Below are 27683 nucleotides of genomic sequence, written 5' to 3'. Positions count from 1 at the left end.
TTTTCCAAAAAAACATTTTGTAAAATAATTAACAGATCACAGAAAAATTCCTGATTTTACCGATTTTACACTATGGATTCAAAGAAACATGTTTCTTCACTATAACAGATTGTTATCATGGCTACAATTTATGGGACTGTGAAGCAGCAGTTTGTATTAAAGTTGATCTGACTCGGAAAGGTACTCCTCTAAATATGTCACACAATGCATGTAATGCAAAGACTGAAAACATGCTCCTTCAGAGAAAGCAACTACAAATTCAGCACATCCTCCTCACTCCCACCTATAGAGTCCATGCATGAAGAGGGGGGATATCTGTTCATCACTGAGTACCTGGACTGCTTTAATTTTAACATCTGTCATTTGGTCCTTGATTTGATCATCTCTCTGTATGTCAGGTGCCCTCTACCCCAGCACCATCCTCTTTGTCTTGTGTTTCTACATCACTGCTGTCTGACAATGAGTTTAAACTCTCAAGTATATCTTCCATATTCATTGTTCTTTTTGCATTTCTCATTTCTATGACTTTGTCCAAAATAGCACTCGTCTCACCAAGTCTGTGAAAAAAAATATGAAATGAATAATTTCCTTGCCTTGAAATATTTGCAATTTTATCTTTCTGACAAGGGTAACATACATTGAGCTAACGGTCAATCAGCTGTATTTTGAATTCAACAATTCAATTTTTTTTTTGAATTGGATTAAACAGAATACCACAGGAAATAAACAACAGAAATTACAGTCACATCAAACAGTACATACATGTTTTTTATCATTTCATATTTGTTCTTTTAATAATTATCTAAGTCAGTGTATTTACTTTGAATTTAAAATCATGTATGAATGAAATTCTGTGAAATTTATTTCCTCTTCTCAGAACCCTATAAATATTCTGTTTAAGAAATAAAGTAACTAGAGTTTTTAAGCATTTATTGAGATATAAATATGGTTTGGTCACCTGATCAAATCCCATAAAGCCCAAGGGTCGTTATGGTAGATTTGATCAATCCATATTTATATCCCTATAAATGTTTAAATATGATACCTCATCACTTATATTTACATTCATGACTGATTTACAACAAATATTTGTATATCATAGTTTTAAACCCAAGATTCAAACCTCAGTGGTATAAACTGAATGTGTTGAACACACTGACCACTTATGATTTCACTGTGAAAGTACGTCAATTGTCTATATGAATTAGCAATGAATCTGACGTTGTTATGAACCTGTTTATGAACAGGTTTCAATATGCATTGCTCAAATGGTGTTACATAAGGAAAAACATTTGCAAAATGTAAATACAGTTGAAGCTCATTATCTCAAACTCAATGGGACCAAGAAAAAACTACCAAGATATCTGAGGATTTGAGACATAAATACAAAATACATGGGGTAAAATACATGAAGAGTAAGGGGTTGGGACTACCAAATCACTTTGACATATCCATGGTACATGTATTTGAGATATCGGTGTTTGAGATACTGAATTTCAACTGTATATGGATATAACATGTATTCTATAGCAATAAAATTTTATCATAAATCTCAACTTTGATAAAAATGTTAAGACATTTCTAGAAAAAGAAATTGTAAGTTTATCTTTGTGTTTTTGGATGTGATAAAAATGGACATATTGGCACACTCTTTAGACATGAGCAACAATGAATGTCAAACATGCATTACATGTCTATACTGTAATATCAGAGAAAAGTCCAGGGTTTATCAATCCCTGTGAAATTGGCTTTTCACTGGATACAAGCTGAAGCACACACTTTAGCTAAAAGAAAGCGCTTATTTGCAAATTTCACCTGATACATGTTATATGTGGCTCTGATAGTTATAATGGATTACCTTTCAATTTTATTATAAGTATAAATTCACACACCTGTATATTCCTACCAGATTTACTGAACCAATGTTTAGAGAGGTTAAAATAGAGATTAATACTGTACCTTTTCCTTATACTTTTCTTTCTTCTATAATGCTTTGATGATTTCAAATGATCTAATTAATGAAATTTAAGATGTCATAAATATGTGTCTTGTTCAGATGAGGGCAGGTTATAATACAAGAGAGTTCACTACTACATATGTATTTAAATATTGTTGCAAATATTGTTTAGAGTAAATTAACTCTTAAAACAATGGTCAACATTAAAGATTGATAAGTTTACATGCTGCAATCTTACCTAGCCATTTCTTCTTCATTACAAAAGTCTTGTTACAAATTTTACAATGGTTGAACTCCTTTTCATCATCATACTCAGTCAATGGTAGCGGTTCTTGTGTGGGAACAACACCCTTAAAACAGTAAAAAATCAACAAGCATGGCATTAACATGAAATTGCTGGGCTTGTTCTTGTCAAAAATAATATTTAGAAATCTAAAGCTGAAATTTACTCATATTACTTGTCAGGTCAGATTTGAGTTGTGTTATTGGATAAATAATGTACTACCAATAAAAGCTTACGTTTACATAATCCTGGACAATCTGTATGGCAGGATCATGAACTTTTCCCTTCCATTGATTCACATCTGTGGAGTCTACTGCATACACAGGAGGAGGGTTACTTCCCTTGTCTAAAGAAAAAGATGTACGATTCTAATTTCCTACGTAAAGGAACAGGGAGAGCATAAACCAGTTAACTTTAATGTGTGCCAATCAGTAACACTCACTTCTGAACAGGCGGCTTTTGATCCAGTGGATCTGTCTTCTAGCATACTGTCTTGTTGCTATCTTCATTTTGTCTACACCTGTGCAAAAGAAGAAATTTTCTCTTACTTTGAAAATGACATATCATCAAATACATGAAGGGATAAATATTATGGTCATATACCATAGCAGAATAATTTGTGAATTTATTTTAAATAAAAAGTTATATTTTTATTATGTAACATCTTACAAAAGCAGAACTGAAAACAAAAGGAAGATAAATCGAAATCTGTGGTGAGGTTAGGAAAATTTAGTAGCATATGCTGTTAGTTATTGGACGTCAATTACAGCACACCTTTTTATTTTTGATTTTGACCGTCTTTTTTTCATGGATGAAAATTCAATCATGAAAATAAAACAGATTGAATAAAATCAAGAAGATTAAACAAACATTTTGGTGTGTTGTTATTGAAGATAATTTAAAAAATAAAGTTCTTGTCAGAATTTTTAATGGTTGCAGATATTATGAAACACCCTGTATTATGCAACCAAAAACTTTTTTTATTATGAAATATTTCTACTTTTGCTAAAAATTTTTTTCCCTTTTTATCCTGGGAAGAGGCTCAAATAAACCTAGCCTGCAGCCCAATCTTATTCTGTGTACAGTATATTATATAAAACATGTACTGAATAAAACAATTAAATCAAATTAATCCTTGAATTTCACAATGCACTGCATGTGTTGATACACAGGGCTTGATACTGGCTGAAAATTTTGTATTGCAACATTTTTAACTGTATTGCAATATATATTGCACAATTTGATGCTTTTTGTTATTTTATTAGCTTCATATATATGCAGAATGAACATAACTATCATAGATAACCAAAAAAAAAAATCTTGTTGATTTAATTATGGTTATGCACCAACATGCACCCATTCTTCAACTTTTGTCTACTGTTTGACACAATTGCAAACAATTCTGACATCCTAAACTTTGTATTTCATTCTAGAAGTCTTGACTCTGTTACTTAAGGGCTGAACACTACTCATAAATAGGCACTGTCGCATAGGGATATAAACCCTTAGATTTTGTAACACCTGATTGCACACTTGAAATTTGTGGCCGACGTGTAGTATTCCTTTCGTGGTCTTAGATTTTGTGCGTTTATTTCTTGTTTTTATGTGCATTTTCTGTTTGTAAATAAAGTATTGACTTGTATATTTAATGTTACTTTTCCACTGGCTCGGAAAAAGTGCATAAAATTTGATAATTTTATTGCGACAGAGTAACATGGCAATGTAAGATGTACGTCTATACTCGTCAGACCTGTACAGCGAAATACCTTGAACTGTTATGAGGTCTGCGGCTTATATAGGGGTTGTAGGGGATAGCGACAATGAAAGAGAAATATGGCGGACAATGCCTTTTACAAGTAGAGTTCAGCTTTAATCCCAAGCCCTTTGCTGGTATATTGGTACTGAAAATTGGTACTTTTGTCAACAAACTGCAATACACCAGAATATCGTGCAGCCACACTGATGTTGAAAAACAAATCACACACCTTTTTCAAACATTAGTTTTCCTTTGTCTGAATTTCTCTCCTCCTCAGGTAAAAGAAGGTACTCATGGAACTCTTTAAATCCTATACTCTGAAATATCCCAGTGGTGTAGTCTATTTCTCTGTAACAAAATGTTCAAATCTTTACAAGCAAACATTCAGTATGCTTTAATCCAAATTGAAAAGAGAAAAAAAGGTTCTGGTCCATCAACCCAAATTCAAAGCTTGCAGGTGAAAGGCTTTAATTCATCATAATTCACAAGTTGCTTAAAGTTGCATAATGAGTCAAAACCATGTGTTTCTTTTAAAAAATTGTATCACAAAACAAAAGATTTCTGTGAAATATGAATATAGCGAAGTTTTGACAACTCAACTGCACTGTAAAGCAAGAAAAAAAAACTGCAAAATATAAGTGCAGGAAAAACAAATCTTGTATCTATCGCTCTGTTTTTATCGTCAATGTCAACAATGTCAAGGTCACGCGTCTTTTATTTTTAGCGTGACACTTGTATACAACATTGAATTGGGGCAAGCAGAAGTAAAGAATAAGTTATGATCATCTTTTTTGAAGATTGTATTAAAATTCTCAGTCATCTGACATTTATATCTATGGAATTGAAACTATGGTAAATTCTTCAACTTTTCAGTGCATGCGTACAATAAAGAGGAAGAAGTGAAGTAATATTTTTGTGATGGGTTATACAAAGATTTTTTTAACTTTTATTTTTCTCCATTAAATTAGTTTTTTTAGGTTCTGAAACCTGTAATTTTCTTAACCCTAATATCTTCAAGAACTGAACAAAATTTGCATGTGTCATGCAAAAATTCTACTGTTGTCAATTTTCCCGTTTGTCCGTCACAGTGTCACTTTAATTCAACAAGATAGCCTGGTTCATGCTAAAGATAAGTAAGATTTATCTCCCTTTTCCTATACTTCATTTCAAAGCAGATCAAGCCAACTCCGAATCCAAAATATCCTAGATTAACCCTTCCAATTTCCCCCAAAATCAAACTGTTTTGCCTTTCATAAAATGTTCACAAAAATTAAATGTTGGCAATCTAATCAAATATCCCAAAAAACTGAGCCCAAAAGCACCTCCAGGTTTAAGCACATTTGATACATACTGGGTATCTAGTTTTTTATACAGTTGAACTTCGGTATCTTTAACACCTATATCTTGAATACCACGGATATGTCGAAGTGATTTGAAAGTCTCAACTACTGTTTTTTAAAGTATTTTACCCTCAATATCTCGAATCCTTGGATATACAGTTTTTTTTGGGGGGCACCATTGAGTTCAAGATAGAGGTTTGACTGTATTTAGAGATTAGGTACAAAATTTCTTCAATGAATTGTCTCCTACATAATACCCTTTCCATTATAAAATAACAAACATTGAGAACATGGTCCACTATAATACCTATTTTCCCGTTCTCTCTTGGCATTGTACTGTTGATGAAAGTCTAGCAACTCTTGTATCAACCCTCTCTCAATCATGGTGTCCACACGTTTATTTGTGCGATCATCTAGAACTGAAATCAAAACATTAAAATGTAACCATCTCATCATAATTACCAATTACACTATAGTATATGTAGCAGCACTTTTTTTGTCGGTAAAATCAGCTTAAAAACATGTACAAATAACTTAATTTGTATAAATAGCTCATCTTTTTTGGTTAATTTTTGGTCTGAGTAGCTTTATGACTTGGTAATAAAGATGTTTACAAATAAGAAGGGTCACTTTGGCCAGTTCGGAGAGAAATTGTTTATGTAATCTGAAACTGCCTGCAAATCTAAACTGTCTGCATTTTAGCCACAAGTCATCCATCCTCCCGATTTCACATCAATATTTGCTTAAGAAATGGAATTGACGAACATAAAGAATTCCTGTCCATAAAGCATACCTGATATTGATGCATATAGATACTAGAAGTGACAAATAGGAATTTCTAAAGTAGTATAAGCCACCACATGGTGAATAAAGACAACAGGACATCAATCTACCAGCTCATCTATTGTATTTACTTTAGCAACCTTCATCTGTTACAAGTATTTATAAATATGAATCATACCCTCCTTATGTCTATAGCAAGCAGGAGAAATGCAAATGAATAGGACTGTGTATTGAATTAAAATTTTCAAAATGATATATTTTATTAAGCAATAAGCAATACACTGTGAGTTTTGTAACCATTCTATTTTAAGAATCTTATGAATCATTTAATGCATAAATTTTTATAAGAACTGAAATTCAAACTTTTAACATTTGTAAAACCAGCGTGTAAGATTTTAAGCACAGTGGTTTATGTCTAATGCAAAAATTATTTAAGATGAGCAATCTGCTTAATGTGTCTCTGTGTGTGTGTGTGTGTGTGTGTGTGTGTTGGGGGGGGGGTTAGTCACCTCATAGGGGGCTAAAAATGTTTCAAACAGGAAGACCCAACACAATACAGATTATATTTAATTATATGTAAACAGTACTAAATTCTTTCAAATGGGTGAAAATGCATAGCAGATAAGTATTAACAATGTAAGGGGTATGATGATCTTTGATTCCTCAATCTATGCACAGATTGTGACAGTTACAACATTGTACGCATCATTTTCTTCCATCTTACCACTTTGTTCGCTCTGAACCCACAGGACACATGTGTTGGGATACCTTAGTTTAGAATCAGCTGATTTCTGGGCCTTGTAGATTTCACTCATTGGAACCCCATGAACATCATATGCTTCCAAGGCTCTGAAACCACAACCAAACCACAATAGTAATGTACAGCATTTAAAAATGGTACATTAATACATCTACTTAATGTAACACTCCCAAGCTTATGATGGAAAAATTATGTAAATTGGGCATTAAAAATTTAATCATATGAAAGGTAACATTAACAGTGAATTTAGCATAAAATAATATAGATGACTGCATATTGGAAATGTGAAAGCCATACCGATTTCTACACAAAGCTAAAAAGTGTCCAGATTTCACATCAAAGGAGTGACGTCATTATAAAAACCTATCTCTTAAAAGACTACTTTTTTATGCTTCATGACCATAAATGCATAAAAATTTTAATATGATAATCACATAAATATGAAATGGTTTTCCACATAAAAGACAATTATTATTTTAATCCCCATAAAGAGGAGAATGTTTGCTTAAACCTTGGATCAAAATGTTTTCAACTGTTTTTTATGTGCAGATAATACTTGCTTGTTAAGTTAAACTGTAGTTATGTGCAATTTTAAATCTTATCGATGCATGTATGATTATTTTAAAACTTAGCATTTTTTTTATTGTCTGAATGGTCTGTCAAAATAATTTCTCATAACTTTGAAGTTTTTAAAAAATTTTAATTATTTGGTGATTTAAAATTATCTTTAATTTCATTGAACACTTGTATCAGTGAAGAAAGGCCATTGGTTAAACTAAGATAGATTGGAGGTATGAGAAAATCTTTGCTATAAAGGGCTTTATTGCACTGTATGACTCTCTGTAATACAAGATCATAAAACTCTACAGATACATGAACCCACACTAAGCCAAATCTAGGGAGAAATCTACATCAACCAACACAGAAATTGTACTTCTGAAAAAGTATTACAAATGAATATTCATAATTTACCACTGAATAAAATATTCTCAAAAAGAGATCAAACTATTCAAGATCTCACACCTGGAGAAAGTTTTACCAAAGTAAATGATTAGCTGTCTCTCCTTAATGAAAATGAACCACTACACATCATCTCTGATAGGAGAGTTATACCGATATTGAAATTCCGTCTACTTCAGAAATTATAATTATTAACCTTTTTAATGCCTTACAGAGTACGAAGTAATTAAAGAATTATATACAAATAGATTAATGTATACTCCATGCTTTCACATTGTGGTAATGTCTGGGAAGAGTTTTAACCTTGACAGAGAAATAATGTCTCAAGTCCATTTGCAATGTCTCTCATAGCACACTTTCCACAGCACTAAAGCCCTGCTGAGGTGTAATGTTATTTCTATTTGATATTCATAAGATAAAAAAACTGCTCTTTCAATTATTACTAGGGATAATTAACATTTCAAATGCATTTATCTGTGTCTGTATTTTGCAGATTACTAATGTGACAATCTGTTCATAAAAACGTGCAAACTTTTTTTCATCATCTTAAAAAAAAAAGTAATTAAATTCATAAACTGCACAGTTAATGAAGGAAATGCACCATATAACCTTTCCATGAGTACTTTCAACAAACAGTGGTAATAAAAAATGTTTTTTTAAAAAATGTCATAATCCCTCAAAATCACTGAAAAGTGTCTCAACTTTTCCGATTTGTCGTAAAAAAGACTATTAATAATTGAATATATGTTAAAGATTAAAATAAATTGCTTTTCTCAATGATAATGAAGGATGTACTTTTTTTCCTTAAAGAGACACCCACATGTGGCTTGATTTACACATAAGAACAATACAAGTCTAACGAAAGGACATTTCATTCATTGATATGTTAATTATCTGTCCCAATTTCCTATTGCTCAACAAAAATCCATGACAAAGTGGTCTCTAAGGGCTATAAAAATAATTTGATATATTTAGTTTTTGTTACATATCTTTAACATAAATTATCCACTAGTATCTGCTTAATATGCAGAGGGTTGAACTGAATGTAATATCAAAGGCCTAAGACAAGCCTTGAATGACAGTTTATATGCATCTATTTATTTCATTAAAGTGTATGCACTTTACACTGACTCTCTGCATGTTTTTATCTCAAGTCATCTAAAAGCACTTTATACCTGAATGCATTTCCAATTTTCGTGCCGGTAGAGAACAACATGTCTAACTGATAAACAATTTTTCTAATCATGTCTGAGCATCAATATCTAAAGACGAGTAATATATCAATTAATTTTCTGTCTATACACCTCCTTTCATTTAGCTAGAAATAATAATACTAAAAACTCTACATCTACATGTACCTTCAAAGTGAAAGATGATATTTAAAAAGAAACAATTGCTTGTGTTAAAATAAAGACAATTCAGACTTTTGACTCTATAACTTGCATTACTATTTTAGAATAACTGTGTTCATAATGTTGTTTTATATGACATGATAAGGAATGCCTGGGAAGGTGGAAATTTTGTTATCAATCTCTAAGCTCTGTTAGAATATGTGATTTTCTTATGATTTTGCTAAAATTTGTTACTGATTGGTTATGTTAACTTTCAGTTAACAATTCTGACAAAACAAAATAGGCCAACAGTTGGCTTAAACTAGACAGGACCTATTTTAATGAATGTCATTCAAATTGAATTTTTACCAATCTACAGTTCAGTGCAAGGTGATGTGCAAATTGGAAAGGTATTTTTAAAACATACGAGGGGTTATCAAAAAGTTCGTGGACTAGCGTCATAAAATTAAAACCGCTTTAGGTACATCAATGAATTTTTACACATTTAGTTAGCATCATCTTTTCTATCTATAGAATAAACCATAAATCATAATTTTTATTTTTTAATAAATTGTTAGTGTTTTTTGTAAGCAAAGGTATGTCCAGGCGGCGCAACCTCTAATATGACGTTTTTTTCTACCTGAGTGTAACTGAGAAAAACTCTTTAGATATGAGTATTTGTCATCATAAAAATCTCGTTAATTCAGGCATGTGGTACGACACATTTGTTTAGTAAAATTTGCAATTTTTACCCCATTCTGTAATTTCTATGAAATTTTATCGTAAATTTTATATGGAGTGTCCAAACAATTATGGGCTTGAAAATAACGTCAAAAAGGGGGAGGGGTTTCTTTTTCAAACACTCTATAGAGTTTCGCTCCTGGAAAAACTGGTATTGACCTAAGGAATGTTTAAACTGGCTACAGAAAAATAAAATGCATCCAGAGTACTTGTTTTTTAATGCCCAAAAAGATTCAGAGAGATGAAATATGCACAGTTAGTGTCGATTTGTAGTCAGGGTGTCAAAAGTCAGTCACGTCGAAAAGTGACGTTGATCATGTGTGGTAGAAATTGAACTCCAACAAGCTAAGTATACTCTGGCATAATCAAGTGAGGATCTTTCCCCATATAAAGATCCATTTACAATATTATATGCATTGAAAACAGCTGCTCATGACATTGTAAATTCATATAAATAAGACGGGTTTAAGTCCTTACTTAACTCCAGGTAATCTCATTAAGATAAGTGTATGAGGTAGAGAGAGCGGACATTAAGAAACAATGAAAGCAGACGTCATGACACTAAACGGCGACAGCGCCGGGTGATCACATAAAGTCTTTTTAATTTTAGAATAATTTGGCAAATTATCAACGTATCAAGCTAAAATTTTCAACATTTCTTAAACTTTTGTTGTTTTATGTTCCGCTTAAATTTTGTAAGCAAAGACTACATATTATTAATTTTATCGCGTCAGTCCATGAACTTTTTGATAACCCCTCGTATATATACCTTGTAATTAATTTTTGCAAAAAATCAGAATTTATTTTTAGTTACTGGCTTTCATCAATGAAATCCACTAGATCATTACCTTAGCATTTTACGCCTGTCGTTGGGGTGGATACGGCTGGCTGACAATGGATCTACGGTCTGTAGACTCTGGTACAGTGTACAAGTGTCTAGGCCTCCATACACACCGTCCTTCTCTGATCGCAGACGATGGCTTTCCTCTGTAATAACCTGACCATATTTATCAACTTCCTCCTCTCTACTGGCTTCAATGTCACCATTTTTACCTTGCTTTTCACACACAGATGGCTCTGAACTCAACTTTGCTCTTTCGATATCCTGCATTGAGAGAAATATATCAGAGTTATCCCCCTTACAATGCTATTTTTTGCAACAAAGTACATTGAGGTGAAATGAACCCTGAATTATGCAGATTAGAAACATATATCATTATCTAAAGATTAAGTTAATGAATATCTGTGACATGGTGAGTAGAAATTGTATGGATTTATTCATGAACTTTGGGAATGATAGATAGGGACCTAAGTTGTTATGGGTTAAAATTGTCCCCTTAAACCAGGTTAATTAATCCTGCTTAGAGAAAAATAAGCCTTTTTCCAAAATACATTGTATAATCCCCAGACATGCATACATTGTACTCTGGCATTCCTAAAGACTACAGATTAATTATGAATCTTTGGTCCATTAAATTTGGGCTTTATAATTCAGCAAGTTTAGTACTTGGTAATTTTGCCAATTTATCAACAATTATTATTAACCATTTACAAATATGAACATCTGTATTAATAAATACATTGTAATACAGTGGTTTTTAAAAAAGCATCTCTTATGAGTAACAAACAAGCATTCACAGTTCCATCACCACTACAATAAAAAAGTGTGGTTCCAATTAAATAATGTACAGCTGAATTCAGATTTATTTGAAAAGAAATTCAGCAGACAGAGATAATTGAACAAAGATTTTTAGTCTGATGGCAATTCCCCTGAGCTTGCAGTTCTTTGACTTAAGTGTGAAGAATCCATTGATACATGGTCTTGAATCTGACACCAGAAAATCCTGGACAGGACAAAGGCACCATTGCTTAGGTGATTTAGGAGGGGCAAAAACTTTGAAGTGTGTCCAGAGAAGTCAGCATGACCACTGGTCATCTATAACAAGACTGATCTCTCTTAGGATTATCTCTAGCAATGGTCAATTAAGACTGAGGACAGGGGCAAAGTAGAAAATGTGGAGGAGACAATAGAAGGAGGAATTTTACATTTAGAAACTTGGGAGCTCTCTGTGGGATGTTCACATAACATTTAGCTATATATAGCCATGATGTGATTGTTAATTTCATCTAAGCTAAGTACATGTACAGATGTAATAGGTACTGTAGTAAAGTTAATATTAAACGCTACCAATTTTTCTGGTACAGTTCATATTAAATAATCCATTGTATACCAAATTTTATAGTAGAACTTGTCATTTGTTCAATCTATTGACTTAATATCACAATTATCAGTTGATAATTATTACTTTATATGGTACAAAAAAGTTGAGACAAAAAATGATTGGCTAAAAAGCTCCTTCAGCACAGCTTCCCGTTTTATAAGTGTTCTCAAAAATTACTTTAGTAAGAACAAGGACACCTATTTTATCTCCATTCAAGGTCTAAAACAGGGGAAAATGATAAGTGTGACTACACATCTCTTTTCAATGGACTCCTACAAACCTACCCCTCTCCCATCTATCACAGACCCAAAGGTGTGTCCACTCCTTACAAGGGGCCCTAATCCCCCATGTCCTTCTAAGCAGCAACTACAAGTGTATACAAATTCTCTGACAAGTGTATTACAACTTAGCAAATTGACTCCAAGTGCTTGACTATTAATTCCCTGTTAACTCTAATGACTTCAGTATGCATTTCAGATCCCCTCATAAATTGTAACTACAGAAAAACAGCTGGCCCATCCTTCACACAGATAGTTGCTGATTTCACAAATTGTCCCAGAGAAGAAAATGATACACCATCATTCCTCTAACCTTCCCATCTTAAAAGAAAAATCCCTCCCCTAAATCACCCTGCCACAGCATTTGTAGAAGTTTGCCTTTTGATAACCTTTCATTTCTACAAGTTTTGCTCATTCATTGCTTTCTCCTAATTGCTACTAATATTCCCCAGACGATGAAATTAAATTTCACCCCTGTTTGTGGATACATGTAAAACAACTTAGTGCACCGGTCTGATATGACCTGCAATGTTTTCAAGTGTCAGGTAATTGTGTATTTTTACAGCAACCACAAGCACAAACTACTGGACCTCCTGTAGCTTTCAACATAACCTGTTAGGGTTGATTTGTACTACACTAGACACAACCTGGGAGGCTACCACTCTCAGGTTTTCTCACACATTTTTTATTTCATTCACAAAGTGCTTCATCTGGTTTTGGAGATTGATCAGGTTCTACTTCATATTTATGATGAATCTCAAATGGTCTACCTCTCTGTGGTCAGATTAGGTGCCACAAAAACATACATACCTAGTTCTGTCATTTCTGAGAGAGAGAGAGAGAGAGAGAGGGGGGGGGATGGAGGGAGGGAAAGAGAGTTTATTCATGTTTACTGATAATCACATTAAGATAAGAACAATTATATGCTGCTGTGATGAAGTGAATTCATTTAGTGTCAGACTTCATAATCATTTTACCCTTCATTTTAGGAATAATTAAGAAAATAGATGGCAGAATGTACAAAAAAAAAAAAAAATACCGGGGTAATAACTAAAGGTCACAAAATTAATTCCTTCAACTTTTCCCCCATTATAGTATTTCTGAAAGAGTGAATGGAATATTACTATAATTTGCTGTCATTACAATCTGGATGTTGGATGAGCTAAATTATAGCAGCTGTATGGAGCTAGATCAACATGATACATCCAACACTTTCCTTTGTTCATAATTATGCATTAGTTGTATTTAATCTTCTTGAGATTTTCATCCTCAGCACATGTACTCTTGGTTGTTTCATCCATTCACAACTCTATAAAAATTCACACATATTTACCAGGTGCTCAGACTATAAGTACAGTATTCGGTCAAAGTTTTACTTATCATTTTTAATTAAACTTATAAATGTCACTGCAACTTGTTTTTAACACAGTTCAAACTATTATTCTTTAGGCTTAAAATGATAATTGCGAATACCGGTAAATAAAGTTTAATTAATGCAATGAAAATGAATGATTAATTAAAAAGTCTCATCATCCATGCATAAAATTACAAATCTTAATTTGTCACAATGAGTACTGTTTGAAGTAAGAAATTTGTATCAATGATAATAAAGAACAATTCTAACTTTTTTTGGAAAATGGACAACATCAAAATATCAACAGTTCATGTGATTTTTCAGAAGCATAAGGACATACGCATCATAGTTTGAACTTTATTGTCTTTTTCCCTGGAGTTGAAGAGTTCCAATACTTAAAGGAACTGTGTGCTACATTTTTTATGTCTATATATGCTGTTGTACACTTCTTCTAAAACAAGTTTGGATAAACAAAACATCTAGAATATATGTTTAGTAATTTTTGTGTATTTTTCTTTGAATTATACAAGAATTTTCATTAATTGATATCTTTTCAAAACCCCTGGTAATACATGCTGATTTTTTGTCTACGAACATCTGATAGCACTATAATCTTACATTAAGAATATCTTGAAAAATTATCAGTAGGTAAGGTACCTTGCATATGTCCTTAATACAGAACAGAAATATGTGATTCAGGTATGATCAAGGTGCTTGGGAGACTTAAATACCTTTGAATTATATGACTTGTTATTGACTCCCTTGGGACAAGGAAGAATAATTTGCTACATTAGGTAATAATGCACTGTGCATATTTTGAATGTTTTGTAGGAATGGAAAACCCAGGAAGTAATTTCCTCTCCCTCATACATAGCATGCCCCTGGTACTGAAGTAATAATTAAAGTATAATATATTATAATTATATCACAATCAGGGATTTTCAAATAATTCCTGTTGTTTTTGAGGGAATCAACACAAAGATATCAAAGAAAAGCAGATAGATGCATTAGTCCATTACAGCACTGATCTCTTGTGTAACTAAATTACCTAAAAGTATTCACCTTCACAAAGACCTAGATGTGACAAAAATCAGCTCTAAAATAGAAAACTGACATTGTCAGAGAGAGTCCCTCAAAGGGCTGTTAAAGGAAAGTAACAATTGTACTTGGTAAATATACATTCAGGCATGCAGACATACAGACAGACAAAGTGATAGGACCAACCTTTCCCTTATAGTAACGTTCTTCAGTGTTAAAATTCAAAAAATGTTACATTAAAAACCGAGTTAACATGTCACAGCGAAAGTGTCATGGATAAACATTCAACACATTGAACACATAAGGATTCCTATAGGGCTCCTGTACTTTCATGTGGGGCCTTAAGAACTGTTGGTGCCACCTACCTCTAAGTCAAAGATGTCAACCATTCAGAGAGATTTAAATAAAATGCTATTCCCCGTCTACTTAAGTGAAAAAAGTCAGTGAAATGATGAGAGAGACAATGTAAGTGTTTGATTCTTGAGTCTAGATGAGGATATAGAACAAAAAGCTACCTGGATATAAGGAGATTTAGAAATAGTTCAAGTACAAGACAGATTGAACAAAAAAAACTAACAATTAAACTTCAAGGAAACCATCCATGTCAAAGGGTTATTAATGACAGATAATTTACAGGTAAGTTGTCCTGATATATTCAACAGGGTGCACAACCTGACCATCTCTCAAGCAGATCCCCACTCCATAAAGTAGTTCTGACCAATCAAGAACACTGATACAAAATATCCAGGAACAAATACAATACTCATTATCATCATCGCAGGAATTTTGGATTTCCATAAATAATTTCCTTAATAAGTAGAAATTACTTTAACAACACCCGGAAAAAAAGCTTGTGCAGATTCACTACACTAAAAAAGGGTTCAACAAACTCAGCACAATTATAAAGCATTAAATTATGTGTAATCTTAAAAGAAATCTGCTGCAGATAACCCACTTTGGACTTTTAATTTTATCACCAAGAAACATTTCCTGGACCCTCAAGATTTACAGAGAGACTGACGTCAAGCGTGTCCCCCTACTTTCTGATGACTACTTCAGATCAAGGAGTTCTTCAGGGTTCTGTACAGACAAAGATAAACCATATACGATAATTATCATCACTTTTTCTTCTATATTTTGTACAGTCACATTTCACAGATAAAGCAATGTGAGAAAGATAATGTAATAATTCTGTAATTTTCACAATATTTTCTTCCCCTTCATGCACTTATGTGCCAAGAAGAAGCAAAACTATTATCATGCAACATACTACATACCCCCCCCCCCCCCAAAAAAAAATCAGGAGAAGGTCCTTCCCCCTAAATACTCACAAGCTGTTGTTATTCAATAGTCATATGAACTTCCATCATTTGTTAACTTAACACAGCTAGAGCTAAACTTACATCATTTCACACTTAAGTTCTATTAATAAACAGACTCAGATTAAATTTTTTTCTGCCAGCGATCTTAAAACTTCCCCAAATGACCTTGGGTCAAGGTCTTAACACAGCATCAGCTCATAAGAATTCTTTGTGCTAAGAATGAACTTCTGACATTTCTCCATTACAAAGGACAGGAATTGTATATTTTTTCTAAAAGTGACATTGAAATAGCCAAAATTACTTTGGTTCAAGTTCATGACACACCTCTGGTCATAAGTAATCTTTGTGTTAATTATCAACTTTCAATTTTTTAATTAGAGAGGTATGGACCAGACAGGAATTACATACTTATTCTGAAAGTAACCTTCAACTTGACTAAAAGACCTTGGGTCAATGTCATAACACAACCCTAGGTACAATCTAATTAAAATTAGACCTTTTATCTTGCTCTTCCTTTTATCATGTTTATCTATTTAATTTGACTGCCTAGGTCATACTTATACAACCTTTGTGTGAACTATGAACTTCTAATGCTTCTCCATTAGAAAGTTATGGACCAGGGGCCTGTTTTATAAAAGAATTTACAACTAAGACCAAAAACTTTTGTTGATTGTAAAATCTTACAAAATAAGTGATTCTGTTAAAAATTGCAAGCATAAATATTTCTTTCTGAATTCTTTTTAAAAAAGATTGAAACCATTTTCAAATTAATGTTAAAAAGAAAGTTATTCCCAAAATTAAATTTTGATCTTACTTGTAAGTTCTTTTGTAAAAAGGGGCCCTGACATGCACTGTACATATTTACTGCCAAGCCCTAGAACTTTCTAAATTAAATGGTGCTGGGTCAGTCTCATGGCAAATTCTTAGATCTTTAGTAATCTTTTTCTTAAATATCATCTAATATTTCTCCATAATACAGTGATGGGCAAGACTTGAATTTTACTTTTTCTGCAAGTGAACTTGAACTTGCCCAAGTGACTTTAAATATAAGCAATCTGCATTTCAAAGTCTTTTTTTCAGATGCAAGACATAGCAAGGACAGGAATTTTACATTTTTTTCAAAGTGTCTTTTAACATTATCAAATGACTTTGGGTCAAGATCAAGACACACTCTTATGTCTTAAGTAATCTTTATGTGAAGTATGAACTTCCAATGTTTCTTAATTAGAAAGTTGTGGACTGGATACCAATTTTACATTTTTTTTTGCTAGTGACCTTGAACTTGCCTGGATGACCTTGGGTTAAGGTTAAGAAACATCAGGACACCCTTCAGTCATAATCTTCATGTCTAGTATGAGGTTTCCCATGATTCTCCATTACACAGTTATGGCCCAGATATGATTGCACACAGACAGACTGATGGACAAGGTCATTGAAAAATATTCAAGGCCCATATGCCAAATATGAGTTTTTAACTTCTATGACACAAAAGTTACTAAGAAGTTTAAAGTTTATGTCAGAAACTTAGCATGACAAAAACAATATGCCCCCAATCTTTGATCTTGGGGCATAAATATTTGTTTCTTGATTAGCTTTAAAATGATTCACCATACATTAAAATGGAGGTATATTATGCACTGTGAGGAAAACACTCCTATCTTTGAATTTGTTTTTTCAGTTTATGTTGAAGAATGAGACAAATCATTTTCATCTCCCTAATCTAAAAGCATTTCCTAAATTACTTCAGCTAATACACAATTAGCTACTGTAAAGTTATTTACCATACTTCACATAAATAATTAAGAATACATAAGCATGATGAAAGTTGCTGAATTTTCCATTCAATTACAGCAATGATTTTTTTCAAGTGTGTTTTAACAGTAGCTATACACCACTTCTATATAAACTTACGATTACAATATGCAAAAAACTTTTAAAACATTGGCAGAAAGACACATTAATCATGACCATAACTTTGTTGAATGCCTTACTATTCATTAAACTTTTTACCTAAAATAGAACTTTTTACTAACTTACCTCAGACTTGATCAGGGTATTCCACAGCAAAGATTCAATGTAGTAGTTTGTTCCTCCAACTATAATGGGCAGTTTCTTATCCTTCAAAAGTTGCTCTATCTATGGTGGTCTCTAAGGAATTAATATTGTTTTCAAATCTGAGATTTTTTTTCACAAAAACCAGCTGCTATAGTTAGCAGGAAAGAAAACATTGGAAACATGAACTTCATTGTTAAACCAGGCAACTCCTCACTATCTCCCCTAATGAACTTCATTGTTAAACCAGGCAACTCCTCACTATCTCCCCTAATGAACTTCATTGTTAAACCAGGCAACTCCTCACTATCTCCCCTAATGAACTTCATTGTTAAACCAGGCAACTCCTCACTATCTCCCCTAATGAACTTCATTGTTAAACCAAGCAACTCCTCACTATCTCCCCTAATGAACTTCATTGTTAAACCAGGCAACTCCTCACTATCTCTCCTACAAGACAGTTCATCATTCAAAATATTTCATTCATTATTTGCTGGGATTTTATCCGTTAAATGAAAATTCACATTCACATCAAACCCTTAAATTTAATTGCTTTTAAAAACCAGAAGTCTCTGTCGAGACTGTACCTCTACTGGATTGTACTTAAAACAAAGGAAGAGAAAATTAGCAGTTGGACTTGAAACTTTGCAACAGCAGTAAATAGAATAATGATCCTTGGTCTAGTCTCTTTTTGTGGCAAGATTAGTTGCAATCAGACTAAAACTGTAGGAGGAGTAGCCTTTTAAAAGAAATTTACAGAAATTTTGATTTTATTTACCATGGAAACATCATTCATCAAAATCAAAAAAAACATAAAGACAATTATGTATCTTAGTATAGTCTAATTGCATGCCACGTTACGGTATATTGATATGTGGATATGTTCTGGAGCAGGTCTGCTCTCTATAAATTTTATAGAAAAAAATTGAACAAATTTTGTCCATTTTTCCTCTTTCTGAAAAATAACACAAATTTCAAATTGTTTGTGGCATCAAAGAAAAAAAATTGCCAATAACCTACTTTGAAACTATATTTTTTGTTAATTAAGAAATGAATGTAATATTTTTTTCTTTGACCGAAGTATCAAACAAAAATTTGGACGGAAAACGTCATCAATGCGCGTAGCGCATTGATGAAAACGTTTTCCGTCCAAATTTTTGTTTGATACTTCGGTCAAAGAAAAAAATATTAATTTCATTTCTTATCATTTAATTATGATTTTAGAATAATAGAATGAAACTTTCTTTCACTTTAATATTTAATTTAAGTATCGAAGACAGTGCGTAGGAATACATCACAACAATGTTGCTGAAATTCAAAAGGTAACGGGATGTTTCGCACCTAAGCATGGTTCTTTCAATGATGAGATTTAACTTGAGAACGATCGAATGACTGTCCAACATATAGGCCTAGCTTAGTTGTCTAAATTTTCAGACGCCGAGTATAACGAACAAACAACGTTTTCAAATATTGTCGTGTCATTACTATTATTCTAACAAAAACAGTTTTAACACAAAAACTTACCTGTTGTATTAATTTTTGCTATATTCCAATGTTTATATTCCCCCAGTAAGCTGATATCTTTAGGTTCATAAATGTAAAGGGAAGCTACTCAAATATAACCTTAACAACTCTTTCTAGGTCACAGAAATTTTCGGTTTCATTTGCGCATCTCTTCATCTGAATTTCAAATCGAACATATATATACGTATCACAACATGTCCAGGCATAAAACAACATGCTTCAAAATCTGGAAGAGTCTGTTGCCGACTGTTTAACTTTGAAAGAATATCCGTCCTCGCTCAGCGTCGTTTTTCTCATGCATTCGTTTCCTATAAGAATTAACAGACTAACGGCATTTCCCCGCTTTGGTAGCATAAAAACATTTCTTCACAGTTCTATTGTTCATACCAGTTATCTCAAACACAAACATTTAACAAACGTATGATGATTTCTTTCCTTTTTTCCCGCAACTGCATTTGCAGACGATCTGATTTGTTTAGCAAAGGGGGATAATTCGAAAAGAAACGAAAGTAGAAAATAACTCAGGAACGTAACGGACGAATTTTGAAATTCAGGAAAATAGAGTAAAAGAATTTCATTTTTCTTTCACAAAGTAATATGGAAGCGGGAAATATACATGTAAAGTCAGCCAAAGTAGATCCGGCTGCTAAGTGCAAGTGAACTCCAGATTTTATTGATGCAGTTATCAAAAGAATTTTTTATCCAATCAGAATCAATTATTTTATAGAAATTAAATGATTCTAGATTTCTCATAATACATGTATATACATTCAGCACATTTCAAGAAAATTTAAAAATATGACTTTTCAGGGGGGCAAAAATATGCATATAATACTTAAAGCTCTTTATGCATCACTACTTTAATTTTTTTTTTTTTAAACTATGGATCAAACATCAAGTTCTCAAGAATTTGTTAAATCATTTAGAAATCAAAGGATACTATAGGTAAAGCCTTGCTTCTGAAGCGATGAATATGATAATCTTCTTCTAGTGGACTGACATAGTTAATCATGTGATGAGGACAGAGATCCTGTTCCTCTGTTGTAACTTTGTTAGTAACGATGTCCAGGCCCTGATATACCTGTAACAGATCATCATTTAGGATTATCACTGGTATTTTGTATTTGAATCACTTATAAACATCAATATATGACATTTTTTGTGTATTAATTAACAACTTGTTCCCAGTTCCATTCAGTCAATGCATCCCTCTTCCTCAGCAGTGATCCAAGGTAACAACAAAATTACTGCTTCACACCTCACACTAGGCCAAAATGATTGTGGTGACAGATATAGCAAAATGTACATACTAAATGGAACATTTCATATGTATTGATGATTTCATCGAACTGGTGCTCAGTGGTTAGAGCACATGCACAGACAGAATGAAGTCCAGAATACCCAGTCAAAATGAAACATTTTACAGTCTGATAGTTAAATATGGACACCGAACAATATACACACACATGGTTAAAAGTCATTGTAAAAGTTTTTGAAGGAAAACCCCAAGAAACTGGGGGCAGAGTGTAATAATGAGAATTAAGTATGTCGGACCAGTGAGTACTTTTAAATTATTGCTCATCAGGTCCTGTGTTTGAGTCCAAGTTTTATTTTACATTTTTTATGCCTCTTATAGATGTAAATTAAAAACAAGTAGATCATTCTGATGCATCGAAACATAAATGTTATTTCAATAGAAGAAAAACTCTTTGACTGGAAAAATACAATATTTTTTGAGCTCTCTCTTTTTTGAAAAAAAAAAATTGTACAATCATCTTCTCTATATACCCATCAGAATGTTTTATTTGTCCTGATAGAGTGATTATTCACCTACATCACCTGACTCCTTCAACTGAATCAGGAGGTGTTGATTGCCGAGTGATGAGACTTATGAGAAATCCGTATCAATCTGGTCTCAGGATTTGTCAAATAAATGTTACAGAAATGAATGGTATCTTGAAAATAATGAAATAAAACTTTTTGACTGGGTAATAATAGTTGAGGCTTGTAGAACATCATCTCCCTGATCTGATTCTGTATAACTTCCACTGGCAATGCTGTATAAACACCCTGTTCACAAGATTTTGTTTCTTTCCTTTAGCATGTTAAGTATTTTTATATACCAGTGAAGGAATACTTTATTTCACATAACAAAAATTGCAAAGATATCAGAATGTAAGTATCGGTATGATACTGCAGGAATTCACATATTTTTTATATGTTGTTGTGTTTTCACTTCAAGTTTCAAAGGGAAGGGGTTACCCCATCCATATCGGTGCTTGTGATATCAGACTGTGGAATCATTTTAAATTGTGGGGGTCAATGTTCATGGGTAACCAAAATTTTACTAGTTCATCATGACATGTGGATGTATTTTTGTGAGTAACTCTTATACAGAAGATTCAATTTTAAAGTAATACATTAACAAAGTAATTGTTAGTGGGGATTTCCCATAATGGGTAAGGGTGACCCATGAAATCCAAGAACATTAGTAAACCACAAACAATGATGATTCCACAGTAATCCTCAAAGATAAACGCAAACCATACCTAGAGAATCATGTTGTTTCCAAGGTAAAAATCTGAGAATTCTGAGGAAAACTTTTGCCCTTGACATCACACCCTGGATGAATTGTAATCAATTAAGTTTGGATAACAAGTAGGTATAACTTAAAAATTTAGATATGGTTTTACTCATTTTCCACTGTCTGTGGTGTGACACTACCTGAATGCTGTAGTGAGCAGGTCTGGTACATGTACAATCAGTTAATCACTATACATATATTTAGCTTGAATAACCTACATAGCTTTATTTACTTACCTAAAGTAGTTTTTTAAGCTACTAAATCTATCAGCACAATAAAAGTTCTACAAGCTTTGGGGCTATGTACAACAGTTAATTTTTTACCAGACAGTTACTTCTTGAATGAAATAATTAAGAAGACAAGTTCTGGTTAACATGATAATCGGTTGGCAATAATTCAGCACGATATGAAGTAATCATACCTCTCCATGCCTCACCACATACAAGGTGGAATACAGTTACTTAAACGATAAAATAATCTTCTGTTTAAAAGTGCTCAAAAACAGCAACGCTAAAACTATCTTTACTCTGGGTTGCTTTTTAAAAAGTTCTTAATACAATACTTATTCATCTTTATTATTCACCTGCATAGAATCTGTACTGATTATCTCTCCATTGAATTTTCTTCCTATTTCTATTGCTAATTTCGATTTTCCTGTGCCAGTTGCTCCTAAAACGAACACTACTGGTACTGGAACACGCAGGGACGGTACAATCATGGAGGCTGCCATATTGAATTACAATAAATTCTGGTCCGTTCCCGGAGTAAACCCGTATTTCTTTAAATTAGTCAATTCGTACCAAATATTATTCGTTTATTGAGGGATGTACAGTTTTCCCCATTTACAAGTCATTGATCAGGCAATCGTTTTTTTTAAAGCTAAATTTCAATCACTTCTTAATTAATTAGTTGCAGCATACTGATCAAAGACTTGTGCAAATTTTAGCCCATTTATCAGATTATCATTTGGAAACAACTACAGGTGATTATACTTCATATTTTCTTTCCAATATTTGTGTTGCTCAGACATAAGGCTTCAAAGGCATTTCATGATTAGTTGTTAAAAATAGGACACTTTTTATTTACATTTGTATCATGCATTCCCTGTTTTTCTAATTTTTCTCAATTTCTGTTGAAATTGTTCCTTCTTCCTGGTATTTTTACTATTGAAATTATGTAACGAGGAAACCCAAATCATTAATATGCAGGTATAAAAGGAATCTTCAATTATTATAAAATGTAAGTGCAAAACTTCCTCATTTTTGGGGGTGTAAAGTTATTCTTTATTTTGAACTTCTTGTCCTACTTTCAAGAATACATTTCAACTTTGAAATTACAATCATGATTATATATCCAGGGCTTTCAAAAATATTAGAAACAGGCGGTACTCTTACAAAAATGGGAGGTACATTGCGGAAGCAATTTTAATTAAAAATGTTATAAAATTTTTTTCCATCAAACATTTTGGCCAGTACAATCATGGTATCAGCCATGTAAAAGTACCAGCAGATTTTGAAAGGCCTGTCTTACAGTGCCAAGTTACTGTCAACTTTTGCTTTAACTGTCCCAAGGACAACTTTTAAACACAAATAAGAGTTGCTAATGTTCTTCACATACAAGCGCACTAGTAACTTAATATATAACTGCAATCTCCAATCCATTTTAATTATAATCCTCTCAATACCTTCCATATTTCTTTATGTAATGCAAGCGATTGCATCCTCATAAATAATACAAAATGAAACTCAAAGGTATTTAAAATTTATTATGTTGAATGAGGTGAAAATTATACAAAGCAAAGTTGTAGATATGTGCATGATGCATAATACAGAGATGAAAGCCAATCTGATGGTTACAGCACTAATATCACTGCAAGGAAACATATATGAAAACTTTATGCAAAATATATGGTTTCTACAGAATAAGAAATGGACACGTTAGGACATACATATTTTAACATTGCACAGCAAAAAACACACATATCTCAACATGAGCAATAGGTAGTATTTCTATGAAACATATGACAAGAAATACAACCAGCTTTATTTTCACAATACTTGAAATGCAGATTTCGGTATAGTCATTTATCAATTTTCATTAGATTAATGAAGCTTTAGAACATTTCATTATACAATTATATCAAACAATATCATGTAACAAAACTATACAGATAAAAAAGGTAATAGCATTAACCAAACAAAGACTCATAAACCACAACACTGCTTCTTGCAGACAGTGAAACATATACAGAAATGTATTTTACAATAAAATTTTCAAATTTCAACAAGTCATTATTTAGGGTTTTTCAAGACAAATCTTTGTGCAAAATAGTACAAAGACATAACATTTAACTCAAGCTAACAAAAACTTAAAATCATCAACAAAAGAAATTCCGTGTACAACTACTTTCTACAGGCAGTATAAAGAAAGTATATATATATATATATGTATAATTATAGAAAACAGGAGACTGAATATTAAATGTACAAAACAGTCAAAACAATGATTTTCATCAAAGTAAGTTGCAGACTGGCAGTGTCAAATGAAATGCCACCATGATAAAATTTCTGAACCTTGTCTTTTTGAACACAATTTGGGTTATATGAGGTGAACACAAACTTGCCCTAAATTTAGCTTGTACACAAAAAGTCTAGCTATCCTAGCTTTAAAACTCTCTAGCATGAAGCTTTTCTAAAGTTCTCCTGAGCTGTTCATGTTTTTCCTGGAGCAATTCTCTTTCACTTTCAAGTCTGCGTTCATCAGCAGATAATTTTCTGATGTAATCAGATGCCTTTTTGAGAATTTGAACTTTTGGTGCACGTTCCTGTTTCACTAGTTCTGGCACACTATCCCTGAGACTGAAAAAACTGAATTTGAGGTCATTTCTACGTTTACGTTCTAATACATTGTGTTGAGTCCTTTTCCCTTCAGGGTATTCTTCAGAGTCTGAAGAATTTCGACTTGAAGAAGCACTACTACTACCACTACCCCGAAGTTTATGACACACTTTCTTAATGTCTCTGTCACTTAATTCTCTTTTACACCTTTTTGATGGTAATGGTGACATAGAAGGGGAATTTGGAAGAGACCGAACACGTTTGAGAGATGACACAGGTAAACTGTACGGATGTTCATCAGTTGGACAGTCCACCTTCACTTTCACTGTGACAGTTGTTTTAGCAGCACCTAATTTATCCTCACTTCCCTCTACTCTCTCGGTTTTCACACTCTGCACTGTAAAAACAGTTTTCTTTGCAGACACCACAGGTACTTGTTGCAGTTGCTTTTTCTCCACTGTCACCACATCAATTTCTTCTTCTGAAAAAGACGAAGTTTTTTTTAAAAATCTTGATTTGAAAAAAATGAAACATTGATTTGAATAATTTTTTTCTGAACAATGCAAGACTGTGTGCAAAAAATAACATACCTGAGTCAGATGGGGTTTCTGTTCCCAAGCTGTGAAGCTTAGTTTCACTGTGAATGCTGTTCAAACTATGTATGGGATAGGGAAACACAGCTGCTGGATCTACACAATCTGCTGAGTTGACATCAGAACATACTGCATTTTCTCCAGTGGGGTAACGACCAGAATCCCCAGACCACATACAATCTTGAATCAAGTTTGAATTCAAATTCGGAGGACTCTCAGAAAACGTCATGATTTTTCGATTATCACTTTCTTTCTGAAAAAACTCATCAAAGATAAGGTTGAAATCTTCCAAATCCAGGGAATTCATGTCATATTCATCATCCCGTCTGGGTGACAAAGGTGGAGTTGGTAACAATTCGAATTTCTTCCACATATCCTCATTTGGCAAAGAACTTGGGGATAAGGTCTCCGTTTCATTTTCATAGAAGCAGGGTTGGAAAGTTTCGTAGTCCATTATTCCGTTTTTCTCGTTTCGTCCTAAAACCATAAAAAATAGTAAATGCACGTGAATTTCGTGAGACCGATTTCATTCAGGACATGTCAAATCTTAAATGATTGTCATTGGCTGGTGCGCTGCATAAATTTAGACAGCAAAGCCATTTGTCGGCAACGCACCACCAAGTTATTTTAAGCCCCGCCCATTATAATTTCTTACCAGAATTCGTCCAAATTTTTAATGAAAAGGGTAAAATGATAATGGACATTGGCTTCCGTAGACCAATTGTTGCATGGTATAAAAGTATGACATAAGGTCATGTCTTAATTCTGGATACCTAAGCCAAAATATGTCGAACATTTTTACACATGCCAAACCCACGTGAGTTGCCAACATGGTGACCTACATACCATGCCGGTACAGTATTTCGCTAAAATGTTAATGACAGTAAGAAGTACACATATTTATTATGAAAAATTGTGATACAACAATGTAGTAAGTAATGGTTATCATCAGTAAACAGTATTTCATATGAAAAACTTTTTTACTTAGTAGTTTTTGCACGTAACATAATTTTCACACTCCTTTGACATTTGACGGGGAACAAGTCAGTTCCACAAACTCCAAGTGAGAAGTTATTGACAGTAATGTTCTTTGATATAAAACGATTCGAAAACATATCAAACTTACCAATTAACATGTTAAAATTCCAACACTATTAATAAACGTACAGGTATTGATATCGGTTGAATCCTTGGCAACTGTGATCTTATGCCCAAGAATTGACTCCTTCATAAACCGAGCCGTCTCACAATTATGCATAATGTATATTCATACACTAATGGTTACTCTCATTCAAGGTCACATTTACGCATTACAAATCTAAAATATATTTTTTAAAAATGGGACATTTTAACCACAGAAAACTATCATTGTAATTGAAAAAGAATTGAGTGGATGCAAAATGTTGCTTATTAGTACAAAAGTATATCAGACAGTAGAACTACATTCGTCTGGAGGAAGAATGTGTTCTTCGGCGAAAGACGCGGGAAAACTTTAAGGGGCGGGGTAAAAGCTCTTTAAGCATTTTTTTCCTATATTTACCAAGTGATAAAAGTATATTCATTATCTACTCCACTATGCGTAGTGTGTGAAAGATCTATATCAATTTTTGGTACCACTCTTGAAAGTATGTTGAAACTATTTTACTTCTTTGACACAACAAGGACCTAGAAAAGGCATTTTTTTAGTCAATAAAGAATCATACCTCACTACTCGACAACCATGTCAAAAGTTCAAAATTGCGTAGTTGCATCCAAGAAATGACCAAATTATATTTAACAGTTTAAGGAAAACAAAACATAGCAAAACTTCATCAAACAGGGGACTATATACAGTCAATCATCAAACTACATGCAAAATCTAAGCTACATTTTCCCAAATTCTAAAAATTTGTATCTTTAGGAGAACTTCTATAATAAACCTTTTGGAATAAAATCAACAATTTAAATATCCACTTGCACTCGTCCTGA

General features: G+C 32.9%; 2 protein-coding genes across 2 annotated transcripts; both read right to left on the bottom strand.

Moving 5' to 3' along the window:
- Nucleotides 1-36: 36 nt before the first annotated feature.
- Nucleotides 37-23015, bottom strand: LOC133205813 (tRNA dimethylallyltransferase-like). The gene is made up of 12 exons (XM_061341700.1): nt 22869-23015; nt 20642-20782; nt 18163-18261; nt 10760-11016; nt 6844-6968; nt 5644-5755; nt 4226-4344; nt 2683-2760; nt 2477-2586; nt 2196-2307; nt 1960-2011; nt 37-557 (listed from the first exon to the last, which is right to left on the bottom strand). Exons 1-12 carry the CDS (start codon nt 23013-23015, stop codon nt 395-397), a joined length of 1515 nt encoding a protein of 504 aa, XP_061197684.1. The 3' UTR covers nt 37-394.
- A 1015-nt stretch (nt 23016-24030) lies between these two features.
- On the bottom strand, nt 24031-26989 carry LOC133205783 (myc protein-like). The gene is made up of 3 exons (XM_061341657.1): nt 26842-26989; nt 25713-26192; nt 24031-25603 (listed from the first exon to the last, which is right to left on the bottom strand). Exons 1-3 carry the CDS (start codon nt 26849-26851, stop codon nt 24951-24953), a joined length of 1143 nt encoding a protein of 380 aa, XP_061197641.1. The 5' UTR covers nt 26852-26989; the 3' UTR covers nt 24031-24950.
- Nucleotides 26990-27683: the final 694 nt, after the last annotated feature.

Source organism: Saccostrea echinata, unplaced genomic scaffold, assembly GCF_033153115.1.
Source record: "Saccostrea echinata isolate AGI-Se365-2 ecotype Australia unplaced genomic scaffold, CSIRO_AGI_Sech_v1 ptg000002l, whole genome shotgun sequence".
Lineage (NCBI taxonomy): Eukaryota > Metazoa > Mollusca > Bivalvia > Ostreida > Ostreidae > Saccostrea > Saccostrea echinata.
Note: the sequence above shows the minus strand (reverse complement) of the source record. Positions and strands in the feature narration are given on the sequence as shown.

Coding starts and splice junctions, on each gene's coding strand:
- LOC133205813 (XM_061341700.1), bottom strand. CDS start 23,015: ATGGCAGCCTCCATGATTGTACCGTCCCTGCGTGTTCCAGTACCAGTA. Junction 11,017..18,162: donor ATACCCTGATCAAGTCTGAG/GTAAGTTAGTAA, acceptor CTCTCAATGCAG/GATATCGAAAGAGCAAAGTT. Junction 6,969..10,759: donor GACAGGCGTAAAATGCTAAG/GTAATGATCTAG, acceptor TTGTGGTTTCAG/AGCCTTGGAAGCATATGATG.
- LOC133205783 (XM_061341657.1), bottom strand. Junction 25,604..25,712: donor AGAAACCCCATCTGACTCAG/GTATGTTATTTT, acceptor CGTCTTTTTCAG/AAGAAGAAATTGATGTGGTG.